Below are 20,762 nucleotides of genomic sequence, written 5' to 3' on the forward strand. Positions count from 1 at the left end.
TTGAATGAAAATCATTTTCTCATGTATTCATCCTTGCAGTAAGTGTAATGCAGTAGCCTAATGCAAAACCTGTTGTGTTTTATAGGCATAACTGCCAAAAGCAGTTTTCTTTGCATTTCTGTGGTTTTAGGAGGTTTGACCCCCCACCTCCCCTCAACAACAACAACAAATTCTGACTGTTGCGACCTTTATGTCAGGGAGTTCTGGCAAGACATTCTAGCCACTGTCACCCCTGTATATACAGGTATACTCTATATACAGTATATATGTTTTAATGGGCTATGTTCATATAATTACATCAGTGACAGTTATAACAAAACCAACTGAATTTTGATTTTAAAATCAATTTGAATTTGTTGTACATAACAGATAGTCACATTTGCATATCCTCACTTCTTGTATATGGCAGTATAATTATATTGTATTATCTGTTCAACAACACCTGACCTTGTAGATTACCACAGTGTATATATCAATGAATGAGTAATTGATTAGAAAAAAAGTAGTATATTTCTGTGTATGTGGTCTACACACTACATCTGTCCTCTTGACCTCTATGGATTCTTCATGGACCCTACAGCTGTCAAAGTGATCTCATGCCCCAGTAAAAAAATATACAGGCACACAAATCGAACTCTCTGTGTTGTATAACATTAAATATACTATTAATCTGTAGCAAAACATTGCAATAGTAGTGCAGTTACTCAAAATTAATTTATGAGGGACTTCAATAGATCATATTACTAAGGCATACGCTGTAACCATTGTTTGGTACCCTTGTGGACAGTAAAAACTGTGTTTTAACAATACAGTGATTTATTATCTAAGCACAACTTTCATTTGCAGTCAAGGTGATAAAGCAAGTTGATACATGCCAGCTTCAAAACTGAGCTGGCTCACAGCAATGATTTAAAATTCATCACATTTACACTGACATTCATAGTAAAACATTGCATCTCAATATGACTACAGCTCACTCTGTCTGCACTTTGATATGTAAAAAACACAGTGGTCATGCAGCAGGAATGTGTTGCCTTGTGGTTTTGCACATAAACACCTTATATATCTTGAATTTAGCACCTTAATGCTTAACTGCCATAACAAATGAAAATCAAGTGAAATTGGATTTTTAATTCTGTCTGCATGATCTACAGTCGGTGCATTCATGTGAAAATTTTTCTCAATTTTAAGCATCAGTTTACAATTGAATAACTAATTAGAAAAAAACAGTGTTTTGCACACAAGTTCTATTACTAGTAAGTGATCTCAATGGAATGTGTTTTAGTTTATGTCTGTATCATTATTTACTATAACTCATACACTACAAGAGACAAATAAACAATGTTGTTTATGATGTTTAACTGTTCATATGTAAAGAACGAAAAAGAGGAACTTTTTTTATGATAGATTGGAACCATACGCGAAGTTTGACTTTTGGGGCAGAGGGGGCACAACATATTGATGACCCCAAAACGCAGTGTCAGCAATAAAATTAACATACAAGAATATTTATAATAATAAGTTGACAATGAGCGTTTTTTGTTTCCCATCATTCTTGAGTGGAATTTTTAATCAGGCTGCTTAAGCAATACTTTTCTCCAAGATCGTCATCCATTGAATTTGGTACGCTCGCCGGTGTCGTGCCAATGTAGTTACCCCAGTCAAAAATTGTATCGTTTGGGCGGAGCCATATGGAGGTAGATTTGTGTCTTTATTATTCGATCAAAAAAAAAAAAAAAGTTTCTTCAATAAATTTAAAAAAAAAAAAAAGTTTCTTCAATCAAAAAAAAAAATGTTTGAATGCAAAAATAAATTTGAAACAAAAAACAAAAAAACAAAAATGCTGATTTTTTTTTTTTTTTTTTGGATTGAAGTCAAGTTTTTTTTTTTTTGGATTGAAGTAATTTGATTAAATTGATTTGTGTTTGGGCCACATTTTGGCTAGGACATTTTTCTCTTTATTATTCAATCAAAAAATAAGTTGCTTCAAAAAAATATATAGATTTTCAAAAAGAAAAATCACTTCAATCCAAAAAAAAGAAAAAAATTTCAATCATAGAAAAAAAGTTTTTGAATGCGAAAAAATATTTGAGATTAAGTGTTCAAATGCAAATTTTTCAATTTTTCATTGAAAAAGTTTTCTTTAAAGCAATCCTCTTTGTGTTTGGGCCATATTATGATAAGGACATTTGTGTCTAAATCATTCAATCCCCAAAAAAGTTCAATCAAAAAAAATATTCTCAAAGAAAAAAAAAATCATTAAAAAAAATATTTTTTTCTCTAATATAGATATTTTTTTTAAAAAAAAAATATGCAAAGCAAATGACTGTCTAAGGTGCTCGAAAAATAATTTCGACCCATTATAAAAATATGTTTTTTGTTCATGTCATTCATTTTTGTTGCAGTTTTATTGCTTTACAATTTTTATTATTACTATATATATATATATATATATATATACAAACAGGGGTGCACATATTTTTTTTGTCCAGGTTCTCAGAGGAGGACCTGGCGATGTGACTTGGTCCTCATTGAGCTTGAGAGCCGACCCGCCTGATGCGAAAAAATTATGACAAGCTTTACTTAGACCCAATTACCTTTAATTCATTATATAAACAATTAACGCTTGATTAACATCAACTGGCACAACAAAATTGCCATTACTTTGAAGTGAAAAGTAAAGGAATAAACATAAAAGCACTAATTCAAAATAAAAGGCATTCATATGCAACTCCCACATTCACTCCAAGCCTTTGTAAAAGTGGGATGTCCTCCTCATAAGAGCTCATTGAACGTGCATGTTTAGCTTTGTGAAATGCGAGCAAAAACACATTTGTCAGTTCATGGCACTTTTCTTCAATGACTTTTTTCCGCCACTTGGCCATAGGGTGAGTGGGGTCCTGTCTTGACATCGATAGTTTTCTTAATTGCCACATGCTCTGTTTTTTTCGTGCTTTTCAAAGTTTGGATGGCTAAAATTCTTTGACCCTACATAAAATGCGCTGCTCTTATTAACGACATTGGGATTCTCACGGGAAATGTTGCACCACATTTCCATGCGAGCAGCATTTGCTTCTAGCCATGGTACTTCCTGCCGCCACTTTTCGGCAAAAGTCCTTTTTTCCGGTAGCTCCGGTGACGTCTCTGTCGTCCGTCCGTCTTTTGACGGGGGTGGGGAAACACGGAAGTAATTACTCATGGGGCCTGCCTCTTTGACATTTCGAGAAGTGATTTTCTCGTGTCAACCGCAAATACAGTGGTCAGCCATCGGTACGCAAAAGCGTATGGAAACCGTTGAGGCCCAGCGCATTTGTCTACCTCCAGTACGCATGCGCGCATGCGGACCACTTATGTGCACCCCTGTATATAAATATATATATATATAAAAGTCAATTACATGCAATGACGCTTTCAGGCCACCGGGGGGGCCTGGCCCCCCCTTAAAATCTGCTTATGATGGGAACATAATTTGTTCATTTTGTAAGTTTTATGTTCATGTAGTCAAAGAACACATTATTCTGTGGCGCTTGAAAGAAGGGACATGATGTGACATGATGTTTGCTAGTAAAGGAGTTAAACAGCAAAATAATCTTAACTGCATCGAGATTTACTGGATTCACAAATTTTGAAACACCAATTCACCAAATGAAAAATATAAACACTATGAAGTATTCCGCAAGTTAAAAATGCTTCTTTCTTTTTATAGGCGCTTGCTTTTGTTCTTCCAAGCTCCTGTCCATCCGTGCCATAGTCAGCGCTGCCTTAGGTCATCATGAAACCCATAGAGATAGTTAGCCGCTGCTCATGTTCATGAGACAAGACTGCCCCCTAAAACAGGCTTAAATCTTCCTAAAAGGGCTTTCTTACAAAATTACGAATACTGTAAAGTAAAGTATATTAATCCCTGTTCTGTAATATTCTGATAAAGAGGTTATCAAGAAACGGGGATTGTCCTAGATTGCGGGCACAGAAATGTATAACATGGCTCCCCTGCATTGCTAAAGGTAGAGTTTTAAAGAGAAGTTGGCCATAGTGAAATGTAGAAATGCTCAACTTTGATGGTGAAAACCCATGTAGAATTACACCTTAAACTGTGACCATGATAGGGCTAGCCGCTAATGCTAACACATCTACCAAAAAGACTCAACAATTCCACTTCATTATGTCCACATTCATAAGCCTGTTCTGTGCAGAGTTAATCACTATGTGTTAGTTATTACTCCCTGAAGTTCATCCATTTAAAAAACAGCTTTAGTCCACATTTTGGAATGTGGCAGCGAAACCCTAAAATATTCATAATAGGTACCATGTGATTGACTCAGCACTCATTTCAATAAAAACAGTGACTGGTGTAAACACATACACAAAAAAATTACAGGTTTGGGGTTTATTGGAAACATCTGCGGCTGTTTTCAAAGAAAAAAAAAAAAACTAACTAGTATAGTCTGAAAGGTAATCCATTTATGTGAAAGTAAGTGTGGCGTTTGTAACGTCCACATGTGCTTTGTGGAGTCTGGAGAACAGTTAAAGTCATTTTGAATTATTTTTACGATAAATATCTGCTCTTGCCAACAAAAGCATGACCAAGGAACAAGGCCGGTGAACTCAATGAGTTATGGACAGAGGCTGTTAATGCATAAAATGTTGACCCAGAAAAGTGGTAAGTTGAAAGCAGCATGAAGTAAACGCTTACTTTTTCCTGAAGCAACACCACAGCACTTCCTGATCATTTGACACAGGGATAAATGCATGCAAATTAAAGGGAACATGGCAGCAAAGTGAACAGTTAAGTGAATGGTAAAAATAGATAAATAACTAAATCAATTGCAGCAGCGAAAGGTAAGATATTTTTTCAGCCTATTTTTAATTATTATTTTTCAAATCTTATAGTAATAATATTAGGCAGGCAGGTCTTAGACTCACCCACAACCATGATGTTGAGTTCAAAGCCTTGCTTCATGGCCTTTCTCCTCATCTGTTCCAGGATGGCGTCGATGCCAACATAGCTAAAGTCGCTGCCGTGGTGGGCCTTGTCCCCTTTGCCATGCGGCGGGTTTGGGTGGTGTGGCTTGGTGTAGTCGGACATGTTGCTGTGGCTCAGACTGATTTCTGACCCTAAAGGAAGTATAAAGAGATGATGAACTTGATGAGCAACTGGATTTTATTGTAAAGATTGTCATCTCACTTTTACATGTCGAAACACAGCCAAGAGAGTTTCAGTTTAGTGTTATTGTCTTAAATCCTTACTTTCTTACCTCAATTTTACACCAAATATTCAATCAGCAGATTAGAATAAACCAAGCAGACATGACACCCAACATTTTTGAGTAGTTACTCCACACCCCAACTAAAGCATAATGTAAACTGCAGGTGTGCTTAGTTGAAGATTTATGAAGGCTCAACAGGTGGACACAGCCAACCACAAATCACATCTTACCTCTCTTCTGAGGAGCTGTAGCAAGATAAACACAACATACAACATGTGCCCAGGCACTGTTGCAACAAGCAAAATGAACGACGCACAACTGTGCCAAATGCGCTGGTATGTAACTCACGCTTCCCTCTGTGGGAGGAGCCTGTGCAATGGCAGAAAAAACCACAGTTTCCTCTCAGTGCAAACTGCGGACATGGTATACATGCAATTAAACAACACACAAACTGTATAAGTGTATATGCAGCACAATATTTTAAATAGTACACAGTGATTTATTTATTAAATTAATGGCACAAAACCACAAGAGCAACAAACAAGTACATCAACAGTCATCAATCTCTACTTTTGCCAGAGGTGGATAGTAACTCCGTTACATATACTTGAGAAACTTTGAGAAAAATGTATTTCTTAGAGTAATTTTACAATGCAATACTTTACCTTTACTTGAGTAGAAGAAAGACTACTATTACGCCACCACTTTTGGCTACACTAGAGTTGTTACATTTTACTTATTGTTCAACATATTGACTTTATTTTTGCCAGAGATGCCGACAGTGGTTGTCTCAGTTTCACCACTGTGACGTCGCAACAATAACCACATGACTCAATTATACCAAACAGAGGTAACAATTTGTTTTCTCCACGAGAGGGCACTTATGCTCTTAAAATGACCAATGTTTGATTTTTCTCAACTGATTTCCATGATTTAGTTTATTTTTTGGGCCTAATATAGTCATGCAATAGCTTATAGTACAGTATAATAACACTTAATGTAGATGAAGTTGTGCTGAGAAGAAAAATAACTTCTTTTTTTTTTAAATCAGACATTGTAAGAAGCTACCCACAATGTTACTCATTACATGAATATTTTCATTCTTTCATTCTTCATTGTTTTCTTACTTTTTTTAAAACCTTTTTTATTTGTACTTCAGTAAATATTTGGATGACTGCTTTTACTTGAGTAATACCGTTTTATTTAGAAGTTATACTACTATTACTTGAGTAAACATTTTTGGTTACTCTTCCCACATCTAACTTTTGCCAATTCTGCACCTTGATATGGATTTCTGAGAGTCCTACAAACAGTTAGACATATGCCAATTACCGGTTTCAAGGTATACCATGGCATGAAAACATCACGATTTCAAAACCGCAAAAACTTTCTGTCATACCGTCCCAACGGTATTGACTATTTTTTATAACCCAAAAATGCAGGGAGAAATCCCTTGCTTCCAACTGCAAGGCTCAACTCGGCCCCACCGGTTGTTGCGCAATGTCAGTGAGTCAGCTGTGCTACATGATGGCTGGAGGAGGTGAAACTTTTTGTCCCATCGAAGAAAACTAAATCACTGGTATGGGAATACTTCGGCTACAGAAAAGTTACAGACGGGAGGAGGGCCAACAGACAGGTAAATCATGTTTGCGGAGGGTGGTGGCTGAGGAGGCAATACCTCCAATATGATTTCGCATTTATACAAAATAAACGGTTAGTCAACACTGTCATGAACGTTTCCCACCAGCTGCGAGAGTTAACTCCATTGTGTTTAGTGTGTCTAGCGGTGGTAAAATATGTGGTGGTTTTTTTTCTCACTGGCAACTGTCTGTGTTGAGAAAGTGTGTGTGTGTGTGTGTGTGTGTGTGTGTGTGTGTGTGTGTAATGTAAACATGACACGAGTCATACACACGTGACTTTTATGAAAAATAATTATTTTTATTCTGACGGTAGTAATGTTGAGCTGTGGCTGTGGGTTTAGGCTCACCTAAAGGACTACATTTATTTCAATTTTACTTAGAAAATGTTATTTTTTTTGTTATTTATTTATTTTAACCTAACGTAGATATGTTCCAATTTGCTGATATAAATCCTGTTCAATTAAAAAAAAAAAAAAAAAAAAAAAAGGTTTTTTGTCTTTTAAAGCCATATATCTCAAAGCAACACATTGTAGAGCTGTAATTGCAATACCATGATACCGTGAAACTGATATTTTGGCGTAAGGTTATCATACAGTCATCTCATAAGGGCACAAGCCTACAAACAGTTCCGCAAAAACAGGAAGTTTAGAATGCCTGTTAAAACGTTAAAAGTTATAGTTACTTGTAGTTGTAAGCCTTCAATCATCCAATCCAGGGAAGCTTACCACACAAGTCAAAAGAAACATCAGAATAAGCTGTTTGGCATTGGGCAGCGAACATTTGGGAAATTTTACACTGGCGGCCATGCCACAAATGCATGCTTCTTCTAAATGGGGCATCATCTGAAATGGGGAAAAAAGGCTTTCCAAGAAGCTTTATTAGAAACTGCTGTCATTATGTTGCAGTACAATTCCACATGGCTACAAACTAAAGCTACAATAATAAACATATCGTTAAATCACTAACTTTGACAATGTCAATCAAAATCAACCATTACTAATCGAAGGCTGAATTTTTCAAAACAACTCTTTAATTCCATTAGTTGTGTTGGTGTCCAAATTGAAGGGTCCATCATCTAAGACATATGAAACAGAATTGTGTTCCAGTATTGTTGGTTCCTGACAGAAACTAGAATATATATATCTATAAATATATATTTGAGTGGTCCAGCATGGAGTCCTTCAAAGAACATTAGAGCAGTATCAAATAGTGTTTTCATTGAGGCCCCAAAACTTTTTGCAGCATGCTTGTGTGCAAAATTTGACAGAACAAGGATGTTCTCATGTTCCCTCCACTCAATCCCCCTTAGCCTTCTCTCTAATAAAAGACAAAAGAGCCGTAGTTTGGGAGCATACACGAGGGTGCACCACACCTACTGTAAAGTACTTGGAGGCTCTGTAGGATCTTTCAGTGCATTTCATCTCACAACTCCCACCTGATTTTACAGCATGAATGTTACCACTGTGTTTTGGCCAAATCTTAGTAAATACAGACAAACCACAACAGAATGATAGTAGAATGAAGTTCAATGCAACAAAAGAGCCTTTAACATTCTTTTTATGTATTATATTCTAAAAATATGCAGGTGTAACACCCAACTTTCCCACGTGTGGGTTATCTAATCATATATACAGTGTATCACAAAAGTGAGTACACCCCTTGCATTTTTGCAGATATTTAAATATATGTTTTCATTGGACAATACTGACAAAACGACACTATGACACAATGAAAAGTAGTGTGTGTGTTCAGCTTATATAATAATTTATTTTCCCCTCAAAATAACTCAAAATATAGCTATTAATATCCAAACCCCTGGCAACAAAAGTGAGTACACTCCTTTAAAAAAACGTACATCCCTAAATGTCCAAATTGATTAGTGCTTGTCATTTTCCCTCCAAAATGTCATGTGACTCGTTACAGGAGTGCTGTCAGCATTGCTGCAGAGATTGAAGAGGTGAGGGCTCAGCCTGTTAGTGCTCAGACCATACGCCGCACTCTATAGCAAATTGGTGTGCATGGCTGTCACCCCAGGAGGAAGCCTCTTCTGAAGACGGTACACAAGAAAGCCCGCCATCTCATGAGACCATAGGACATGGTTTCAGTAATCCATGTGCTTTGTTGACTTGTCTTCAGCAAACTGTTTGTGGGCTTTCTTGTGTGACAGGACTTCTGTAACGAGTCACATGACATTTTGGAGGGAAAATGACAAGCAGTACTCAGTTTGGACATTTAGGGATGTACGTAGTTTCTATGCAGTGAACTCACTTTTGTTGCCTGGGGGTTTAGATATTAATGGCTATATTTTAAGTTATTTTGAGGGGAAAATAAATTAACTCTATTATATAAAGCTGCACACAGACTACTTTTCATTGTGTCAAAGTGTCACTTTGTCAGTGTTGTCCCATGAAAAGATATACAAGTCAGAAATGCGAGGGGTGTACTCACTGTTGTGATACACTGTTGCAACTTCCGTTAACGATCCAAAAGCGGGTAGAAAGCCAATCTAGATTCTTGGCAAATTAATAGACAAGTTTTCGAGGTACTTATGCTTTACTTCCTGCTTTCTGCTTTCGACTTCCGTTTTCACGTTATTTAACATTGACAGCAACGGCAATGGAGTGATATCACTCACTAAAAGCCCTGAAAAAACACTATTTGGAAATACCGCATCATTCTGCCATATCGACATGGGAAGACAATAGGGGGTGTGTCAAAATATCGAAATGGTGATATATCGTGATACTTTGTATCCCAAAAGGTTATCGATATGCTCCTGCCAAGAATTGAGATATCGTTTTAAAAAGGTGTCAATGTCTAAAAAAATAAATAAAAATGAACCAACAAGTTGCTACCAAAATCTTCCACCATTATTGTGTCTAAGTTAACTCTAAGGCTGCATTGACGGTGCTTGACGCCCAATCCGTTTAGACTGGGAACGTTCGTTCCTTCGAAACCAGAGCATTCACAGTCATTCTGTCCGATTTTCAGGGCATTTACAGGCCACTTGCTGTTCATTTTGGGGCTTTTACAGGTGATTTTCTGTTTAGTTTAAGTCACTGCCTATTCATTTGGGTAATTCCCAGGTCACTTCTTGTTCTGTAACTCAAAATAAACAGGAAGAAGCCAATAAAATACCCCAAAAATCAACAGGAAGTAACTGAAAATCAACAGGTAAATGTCCTTAAATGGCCGAAAATTACCTCATTGCCTGGCTTTGGCTGCCACTACAGGCCATAGCCGTTCAATCCGTTTGAAGTGGGAAGGATGGCAGCTCATTCCAATTTACAGCAGAAGCTTGTTTTTCTGTTTATAAGTTGTTTGTAGAATATCCTTGAATGATTTGCTGACCAATGTATCGATAATCGTTGTACCGCCATATCGTCAGATCATCGTTATCGTGAGCTTTGTATCGCAAATCGTATCGTGAGGTATCAAGGGGTCCCCACTCCTAGAGGACAACATAGAAATGGCCGACGGTGACCAAAATATTGTTGAATTTTATTGACTCTTTGGCAGGAACCTGAAAAGCTCTGAGGCATTCCAGTACCTGCACAACCACAAAGATAGATGTCCCCTCATACACGAACACTGGAATTTTGTTATCATGAAGGCTGATGTGGAACCAAGCCAGCGCCTCAATGCTACTTACTACAAAGCATGGGTGTTGGTAACAATGGAGGGAAACGTCGAAACTGCAGGCTGTACATGTATCGAGGGTACCGGGCGTTCGTGTGGTCATGCTACCGCTGTGTTATGGAAGGTATCTTCTCCAAAAATACGAAACCTAAAATCTGGCGCATGAAATGACTTATTGCATTTGCTATTGATGGTACGATGATGATTGTGATTATGCAGTTTAATTATTTTTAGTACAATTAGTGCTGCTGTTGTAGCTGCTACTACAACAACACAACCAAAGTTGCGGGAAAGGATGTTTTTCGGTGGGTTTCATATCAACGAAGTGATAAGAACTAATATATAATCTTTTAGGGGGTGCCTTTAAGTTTAGAGAAGCGATCCACATTCTTGAAAAACAATCAAATGATTTGATACCCCCAAAATCCGAGGAAAAATACTTATGGGTTTTTCGTAATGACTAAGCAGTGGGAAAACCAGTGGGATAATCATTTCTAATAATACTCAATACCCAATAATTCTCCATACCCGCAGTCCTAATTATTTTTGTTGTTCTTGTGAACTGTTGGTATCACTGTCAACTTAGTATCGAAAACAATGTATTTACCGTAATTTTCGGACAATAAGCTGCTACTTTTTTCACTTATTATGAATCCTGTGGTTTATAGTCCAGTGCAGCTTTTTTGTTGGTTTATTTGGGTTAATAGGTAACACTTTATTTGACAACAGCGTCATAATACTGTCATAAGACCGTCATAATTTTGACAATGTCATTGGCATTTATGAATGCTTATGACGGATGTCATTAAGTGTCATCCGGTCACTATCATTTTGTCACTATCTCTAATTATGTCCAGCTTGGATTTTTTACAGCCATTCAAGAGTGAGATAATTTGCTGGATGACACTAAATGACATCTGTCATAAGCAGTCATTAATGCTCATGACAGTGTCATGTCATCATTATGACGGTCTTATTACAGTCTTATGACGCCGCTGTCAAATAAAGTGGTACCGGTTGCCCCTTATAAATTCTCTCGGAGTGTAAGATCTTGAAATGGGTCAGGTCAAGGAGGACAAAGGTCAAGCAAAAGGCAATCCTGACAGTAAGGAATGCAGATTAATTCACACTGTAACATGAATCCTCTGAATAGAGCCTGATGGTGGGCTGGATCTTATTTTGAGCCACGTCGCTGTCCTCAAGGAACCCCTTGACGGGAAATGTAGACTGAGGATGAGTCCCATTTATCTTTTGTCGATGTGATGAGTTTTCCAACAGAATAATTTCCCTGGGCCTTCCACTAGACTGGTCGTCCCAGTCTTGCTAACAGGAGAGATGCTGTAAATGAGCTGTACTAACATGCTTCAGGTCTGTGGCCAAGCAACCCCCAGGCACAGTGACCATCTGCAGACATAGATTCGTGTTTCTAAGAATAGAGAAAAACTGGCAGGGACAAGTGCATAAACAACAACAATCCAATTCAAGCTTGGACATATGCAGGGAAATCAAGTATGACCCGCTTTGTTTGAACTGTTGTCCCTAAAAATTAAGAATAAATTCAGCCTGGAGGGGGCTACAATGAGCAGGCCATTTGTACCGTTTCTATGCTGCCTAACACATAATTATGAATTTGGGAAGTGTCAAGGCTGCAAGGGCGTCTCGTGAGTCACGTCTTAATTAGAGCGTTCTAATGCGGCACAAAGACAACGACATTAACGACCTTTGCCACATGTACGGCCTTTCCGGATGAGTAACTGTGCGACAGATGAACACAGACATAAAGTGTGACTCATACCACCACTATAATGCAGAACATGCAAATTTGAACATAACATTCAAACACACAACAGTACAACTCTCCGGGGTAAAATCCTACATAAGAATGTACCTACAGATAGCAGATCTACTAAATTTTAACAATTTGAAAAATTACACAAATATATATAAACCAGGCTTTTACACAAGGGTGTGAAGACATTTTATGTCACCTACACATCAAAGTCAACTGCTTTGGTGGTAATATGAAGAGAGTTTTTTTTCTACAAAGGTCACTTTTTTTATGATGGTAGCAGTTTATCGCTGACACCGATGACTCTTATTTCCACTGCTTCCTTTCTGGTCCACTGTATAATCAACACCTGACCCCTCACAATAAAACACATTAACATTTTTGAGCCACTGACAACATTCCATCATTCAACTCCCTTAATAAAAACAATGTCAACTAAAAGCAGATGTTCAGACTACGACAGACTTCATCCAAAAAAAACATCATAACAGATGATTTTTGTCTTCACCTTGTGACTTTAAAGAGGATTATCTGAGGGTTGAGCTGGCTGGAGATGAGTTCAAGCTTTAATTTTTGCATGAGTGGACAGATCCCATCAAAGACAATTCCACTCTCTCATCCAAAATTATATGGACCTCGAGTCAGGCACACATGAACATCCATACTAGGTCATACTCCCCAAAAAAATTAATGGACATAATATATTTTAATGCTCATTTATATTCAAGGCATTAGTTGCATATAAAAATCGTTCCAGGAGGAAAAACAGCAGTGGAGAAAAATGGGGAAAATGACTCATGGAATAGACAACACATCATTAACTCTAATGATGCAACTGCCTTAGTGTGGTATTGTGGTGCATGACTGGTAGTTAACATTAAAAAAGAAGGATTTATGTGAATGAGCAGAATGTTTTTTTCCGCTCATTTTACAAACAATGCTATCACATGCCATATAGAAGAAATATAAAATAAACTCAAGTTTACAGATGAAAACAAAATACTCTAAACACCGAAGTTATCCCTGTGCCTAAGTACAGTCAAGTAAAGATAAGCAAAGTATGGCCTGTGGGCCACATATAGTGGTATGAAAAAGTATCTGAACCTTTTGGAATTTCTCACATTTCTGCATAAAATCAAATGAGATCTGATCTTTGTCAAAATCACACAGATGAAAAAAAGTGTCTGCTTTAACTAAAACCCCCCAAACATTTATAGGTTTTCATATTTTAATGAGGATAGTATGCAAACAATGACAAAAGTGGGAAAATAATTCCCGCTTTTGTCATTGTATGGGAAAGTACGTAAACCATCACATTTAATATTTTGTGCCCCCCCTTGGCAGCAATAACTTCAACCAAATGCTTCCTGTAGCTGCAGATAAGTCTGGCACATCGATCAGGACTAATCTTGGCCCATTCTTCTCTACAAAAGTGCTGTAGTTCCATTGGGTTCAAGTCTGGACTTTGACTTAGCCAGTACAGAACGTGTATTTTGTTCTTCTGAAATCATTCTGAAGTTGATTTACTTGTGTTTTGGATCATTGTCTTGTTGCAGCATCCATCCTCTTTTTGGCTTCAACTGTCGGACAGACGGCCTCAGGTTTTCCTGCAAAACATCCTGATAAACTTTTGAATTCATTCTTCCATTAATGATTGCAAGTTGTCCAGGCCCCGAGGCAGCAAACAGCCACAAATCATGATGCTCCACAGTTTGGGATGAGGTGTCGATGTTGCTGAGCTTTTCCATTTTTTTCTCCACACATGACGTTGAGTGTTACTCCCAAACAATTCAACTTTGGTTTCATCACTCTATAAAATATTTTTGTCAAAACTTCTGTGGAGTGTACAAGTGCCTTTTTGCGAACATTAAACGAGCAACAATGGGGTTTTTTTTAGACAGCAGTGACTTCTTCCGTGGAGTACTCCCATAAACACGATTCTTGGCCATAGTTTTCCATATAGTTGATGTGTGTACAGAGATGTTGTACTGTGCCAGTGATTTCTGTAAGTATTTAGCAGACGCTCTAGGGTTCTTTTTTTACCTCTCTGACTATTCTGCGCTGAACTCTTGGCGTCATCTTTGGTGGACGGTCACTCCTTGGGAGAGAAGCAACTGTGCCAAACTCTCTCCATTTGTAGACAACTTTTCTGACTGCAGATTGATGAACATCCAGACTTTTAGAGATGGTTTTGTATCCTTTCCCAGCTTTATACAAATCAACAATCCTTGATGGCAGGTCTTCAGACAGCTCTTTTGACCGAGCCATGATGCACATCAGACAATGCTTCTCCTCAAGACACTTCTTACCAGTTGTGTGTTTTATAAGGGGCAGGGCAGCTTTAAACCACTCGTCAATGAGTGGGCACATACCTGACTTAAATTGTTTGGTAAAAATTGGTTTCAGTTGCTCTTTAAGTCTCCTTAGGCAGAGTTCACCAACTTATTTTTCCCCTTTCTGTCATTGTTTGCATGCTATCCTCATTAAAATATGAAAACCTATAAATGTTTGGGTGGTTTTCGTTAAAGCAGACACTGTTGGTGATTTTATACAGAAATGTGAGAAATTCCATAAGGTTCAGATACTTTTTCATACCACTGTATAGAACTGTTTCGAACTAGAGTAGTTTTTTTTTTTCCCGGCCCATTGAGCATAATTTGTAAAAACTAACCTTAATGACGGATGCAAAAAATATCAAGAATAGAAGAACATTGTGGAGCAACAAGGTCAGACTCCACTGGAATTTGAATTGTTAAAAGTACAGCCTCATATTTGTATTATTGTTTATATTACCTCTACAACTCTTTCCAACATTAATCCGGCTGTGTGTGTGTGTGCTCTTAGAAGCGCAGCTGATTAATAAATGTTATGGTCTCAGCGTTTCAGTAAACCAGGAAGTATCCTGCTAACATGCTAACAGCTAGCTGGTGCGGTTTTGTGCTTGTGTGTGAAGCCCCTATATTTACTATTATACTTACCATACGTGGCCAATAAAGATGTTTCTCATTATTAGTCACAGAGCAAATAAAACTGAATCTGATGATGTTCAAGAATTTAAATAGTTCTGTCACTAAGATGAATGTTTACTGCGGTGTGACTTGATGCGACTGCCGTGACATAAGACTGCATAAATAACTTTAATTCCCCTGTTCCCGCACACAGGCATATAGATCATCTCACAGAATAAGAAATGAATCCCCAGATGTAGGGATACTGACTGTTTGACAGCATTTATGAATGGTTTAATGACATATGAGGGAGGCATTTATTTGGGTCACAAATAGTACAGTTGAATCCTATGCTTTTCTCCATTTAAAAATCTCCCTGCAGGTTAAGGTTATCTGCTTTTCTACTCAAATGGCTACTGACAGCTCTTAAACACTGTCTGCACTTAGGAGCGTCTGCTATTTAGAAAAAGAAAACATGGCTCTCATGAGAGGAAACCCCTGGATTTTTGCCCTGGTTCACCTTGACTGAATTTCCCCCTTTCCTGTAGGTGTTCATGTACTGTATTTATCTTGGTCTGCCCTCACATATTTTCCCCAACTCTTTCTTTTACAATGTTGGCGCATCGGTGAAACTATAAAATGAGGGTATGATCCTTCCACTTTCTGCCTGCCGAGGAAAAAGATGGTTAGGTTAGTTATTAAAGACATTTGTTTTTATTTATTTGAAATAAATGAAGGAATAAATTCTAAGCAGCTCAAAACATGGGATAATGTTACACTGCAGCCACTGTGGCCATCAAATGAAAATATTTCACAAAACATATTGGGGCTGCTCTGGCCAAAAAGGCGACCTAAGTGCTGACACAAAAGCATTTGTGAACCGTCCAAGTATTTTCACATTTTCCAGTCAGTCACTTCTTGCAGCAAGGGACCAAAAAGTTTTGGGCCACGCACAATTTGGAAGGGATTACTGTTAAATCTTTTAGTAGTTGGCTTGCAAGTTGGAACTGAATGTCTTGTAAAATGTATTTAAAAGAAATGTTATGTTTCTCTGCATTTTGTGATGACAAATACTGAAGGAATTCATCATAAAATGAGATAGAAAAAAATTCTTGAAAAAAATTCAACATTCTTACAAGTTATTAAAATGCAAACTAAACACAAAGTGGGGAAAAAACACTGTGTGTACGCTTACTGTGGCTGGTGCATTTGACACACTAACCGACATTGTTACTTATACCCATGCCTGTGATTTCACACACACAGAACATGTCTACAAATCCCCATGTCTTTCCCAACACCACATGATGAGAAGGGGGCCTGTCGATGACGGTCACAGCTGCCACAAACAGACATCGGCACTTCAGAAAAGCTCTAAAGAATGCTCCTGGCCCTTTTCATCTTTCAGCCCTATGCTGCCCCACAAAGAGTTTTAACCTCTGTGGGGGTAATGTGGTGAAAAGCAGATGGTGTGACTTGGTGTTGAAAAGCTTTCCTCACTGAAAACGCATGGATAATAACCTGTGCCGCAATAGTTTAGCCGGGTAGCTGTCGATTGAGGGATCCATGTAGGATAGAAGATGATGAATTACCTGCTCCAATAACATTGAAGGACTGGACATTTGTCTGCACACTGTGATATTTACACACAATTTTTTTTTCAATACAAACTGGTGCCTGCAAAAAAGTCTTTAAAAAAAACAGTCATCTGCATGCTAAGCCATTTGTTTGTGATTTCTGGACAACCAATAAAAGACAAAAGTTAACTATTTTTAGTGTTGATGCAATTCTACTCTGAAAACAATAGTAATTTTAGAAAATTGCTGCTTTTCACAAGTCAGATATGCTGCAAATTGCACAAAAATACCTCCATAAGTGTGAAAACCCAAGTCGTGACAACACATAAGCAAACAATACCAAATAAATAAGCTTATAATACTGACCATTTTTGGGCCATGAGCTTACACTCATGAGGGTGCCCTCCCCACATTGAGTTCTGAATGTTTTCGTAAATTGGTGATTGGACACAAGAAATTCAACAATGGATTATAATTACCGTGGTTATTTGTTTAATGTGTTGTAATGTTTTGGTATGCGTGGCTGTGTATTTTTCGTATTGATGATGATTGGTGATTCTATAGGGGTGTTAAAAAAAAATGATTCGGAGAAATAGCACGATATTACGTCATACAATTCTCGTATCGATTCAAAATTTGTCTGTATCGATCCTTACAAGTGTGTTTTTGGTGGAAATAAACAATTCAATGGGTGCACTTCTACTCCCGTCCAGTAATTAGCAGCGCGCAGCAGCATTGCCTTGCAGTCTGCTGAAGTAACAACAACATTAGACTAATCCAAGTAGAGATTTGTGGACGTCACCCTCAAGTGGTTGCTCGTATTAGTCCTTTTATGAGTCCGAAATTTGGTCTTATTTTGGCTTTGACTGCAAAATCAGAGGCATGGAGTTTTTAGAATCCTGCATTTAAGCAAGTTTGGACTAAAGCAGGTTTGCACTTAAAAAGAGAAAATGCTATAATGGAAGCCATATGTTGTTCAAAAATGAAACACAAGCATTTTTACTTGAGTGCTGGATGAAGTTTCCGGAATAAATTGACATAAATGTACTTATGTTCATTTTGACTTGTTTTTTCTAAGGTGATATACCGTATTAGCCCAAATATAAGACTGTGTTTTTTGCATTGAAATAAGACTGAAAAAGAGGGGATCGTCTTATATTCGCGGTCTAGACAGTATACCCATTCACGACGCTATATGGCGCCAGATATCATTTAATCGATGTTCTGTCATGACAGATCTCAGCTACTCTCAAGATTAACAAGTTTGCATTGTTTTATTGCAATGTTTTTGCTTATTCAGATTTGTTTCAAGACTACAGTTACAGTTAGACTTCACTTTGATGGTTAATGCAGTTATTGCAATTTTGTTGTTTTATCACAATAGATCGGTTTATTTACATTTCAAAAACCAGAAACTATTCATTTACGAATGTGATTGCACTTTAGTTTACATATTTAAATTTGAATGAGGCAAAATAACATGCTTTTTCTCTCAAATATATTGTTATAATCATTTGTTTTGGATGTACTGTAATTATTTTTTGTTTAAAAATTAATTTGGCATTCAAAAAGTCTTTTTTTCAAACTTCAGTCTTGAAAAAGAGGTCGTCCTGTAATCAGGGCCGTCTTATATTCGGCCCAATACGGTACATATATTGCAATAATCATCTTCAAGTACAGTATGATTGATCGGAATCGAATTGTGACCCGTGAATCTTGATACGAATCGTATTGCCAGATATGAGGCAATACACACCCCCAATATTTGATATGTGTATTTTTCAGCTTCACTCACTCTGGCACATATCCAAAAACGTCAGATTTGTATCCACCATTGGAAGAGGAATGACTTCTATCCGAACATATCTGATTTCCTGGCTTTTGTTCTCTTCCCTTTACTCTGAAGAATAATCTAAGTTGCTCAATTTAGGAGAAAAAAAAATGTCCCTAGAACCAAGTGGCCAAAATTCACCCTTTGAGGATTTTTTTATTTTTTTAAATAATTTTGTCTCTTTCAAAAGACCATTGATCCACAAACAAATGACCTAAACGTCATTATTCCTTTAAATCGATGTACACAGCTCCTCCTGAGAGAAATGACAAAGCAAGGCCAACACTGTGGGGAGGTCCCAGTGGTGGAGGCTCATATGTGAAACACATGGTGAGGGAAGTCAGAGGGTAAAGCCAGAAGGGGAACTATTAAACGACAAATAGTTCAGACTTTCTGCAGAAATAGTGCACAGTAAATCACACATACACCAAGTATAAAGTACAAAAAAGGATGCAATATGGAAGGAACCTATGCACGACCGGACGTCAATTCAAAATAACTGCATAAAGTATGTGATAAATTGTAATTTTGAAGCATCTGGAAGCAACATTTTGCAACACTTCAAGACAGTCACAATGGAAAGTTTTAAGTCAAATACTGCTGGTGTCAAGCATTTTTCCAAGGAAAAAAAATGACTTTGGACCACTGCAATGTACAAAATCAGATGACAAATCAGCAAAGATTTAGTTAGTGAGCATCACAGTTAAAGCAAATTATTTTTTTGCCTTGTTGCTTTTTTCCCCCCACATCATAGCTGCCCTAGAGATACCAACCATAGAAAGATGAGCCTATTGCTGGCTTTATGTGCATTTACCTTGCAGTTACAACTATCTACTGAAAACTGAAATCTCCAACTCAAAATACAAAAATCTAATTGACCTAAGGCTGGATACCTGATTACGTGCATGTTTTTCTTGATTGACCTGTGTTTGACTGACAACCAGACGAGGGAGCAACCAACAATCCGAATGAGGACACGCACTATAGAAAATTGATGGATGGATTGACGTTCACATTGATCAATTAGTCTCCTTTATGGCTCCCAGGATAATAAATGTAGGGGCATGAGGTTTAGTAAGTGGAAAACGGCTTAAGGCCTTGTGAAGGTGATTTCAATATACTGTAGGCCTACAGTACATACTATAGGTTAAAAAGGATTTGTGATTCATTAAATTAAGTTTTGGTTTACATTTTACACCACACCCCATTTTTAATTGGAATTTGTCTAAAGCATCCTAATCTATACTGTATCTACAGTTCTGTAGATACAGGTAAAAACGAAAAAAAAAAAACATCTCAAGTTTCTATTTTCCACCAAATATCGTACAACTGCAGCCCAAGTGTGAGTAAAACCAGATGAAGAACACATTGCTTTTCTTGATACTGATCGTCTGTATTAACTCTTTAAAGGACAGTTTCTGAAATTTCTGGACACCAAGGACTTCTCAAAGGGAACAGGCATGTGTGTACTACAGCATACGACAGGTTGAATGCTGTGCGAACATGCCCTTTACTTATGTACTAACACAGACAATGATAAGTGCACAATTAATCAGCACTGATACAAAAAAAAAAAGTTTTTAAAAAAATAAGGCTCCAGTATCGATACAGACTGTCTCATGCTACATAGCTACCAAATTTCAATATGACTGGTTCACATATGACAGAAAAGCAGGACTTCGAAGTTAGATTCAACATGAGGAACAACTACTGTACAACTACGGTACTCGAGTGGTACCTTGACAGGCTTTCAGCATGGAAAAATATACCGTTTAACAGCAGGGTACTTAATCTCCTCTAACAATATTGTTACAAACACAAAGGAACTTGTTTACAAAAGCACAGCTAGCGTTGCCAAATTAACACTGTGTCTGCCAAATTTAGCTACATTTTCAATCACTAGCAATTTATGCTAAAGGACAGACAAAATTATCAGAAAGGTCAACTTTCAGCATTAGAATGTGAGAACAAAAATACCTATTTCAACTAGGGATTCACAGAAATGGTCATTCTTGGCCGAAATGGAAAAACGTATGAGAAAACCAAGGCCGAAAACCGAAACAGATTATTATTATAAAAATAAAATTTAATGTCTATATATTTGAATATCACGCAAAACAAGCCAATAACA

At 37.4% G+C, this 20,762-nt stretch overlaps 1 protein-coding gene across 6 annotated transcripts in view; it reads right to left on the minus strand.

The window, feature by feature from the left end:
• septin9b (septin 9b) overlaps window positions 1-20,762 on the minus strand; it is a 152,398-nt gene that overhangs the window by 20,051 nt on the left and 111,585 nt on the right. For 5 of the 6 annotated variants that reach the window (XM_057842948.1, XM_057842949.1, XM_057842947.1 and 2 more), the window contains one exon: window positions 4,924-5,115. In XM_057842948.1, coding sequence (XP_057698931.1) covers window positions 4,924-5,115 — 192 coding nt within the window. Of the gene's footprint in view, window positions 1-4,923; window positions 5,116-5,437; window positions 5,563-20,762 lie in introns of those variants that run through there. The other variant, XM_057842952.1, reaches the window with a different exon arrangement.

This window comes from Corythoichthys intestinalis, chromosome 8 (assembly GCF_030265065.1).
Source record: "Corythoichthys intestinalis isolate RoL2023-P3 chromosome 8, ASM3026506v1, whole genome shotgun sequence".
In the NCBI taxonomy this organism is placed as follows: Eukaryota; Metazoa; Chordata; class Actinopteri; order Syngnathiformes; family Syngnathidae; genus Corythoichthys; species Corythoichthys intestinalis.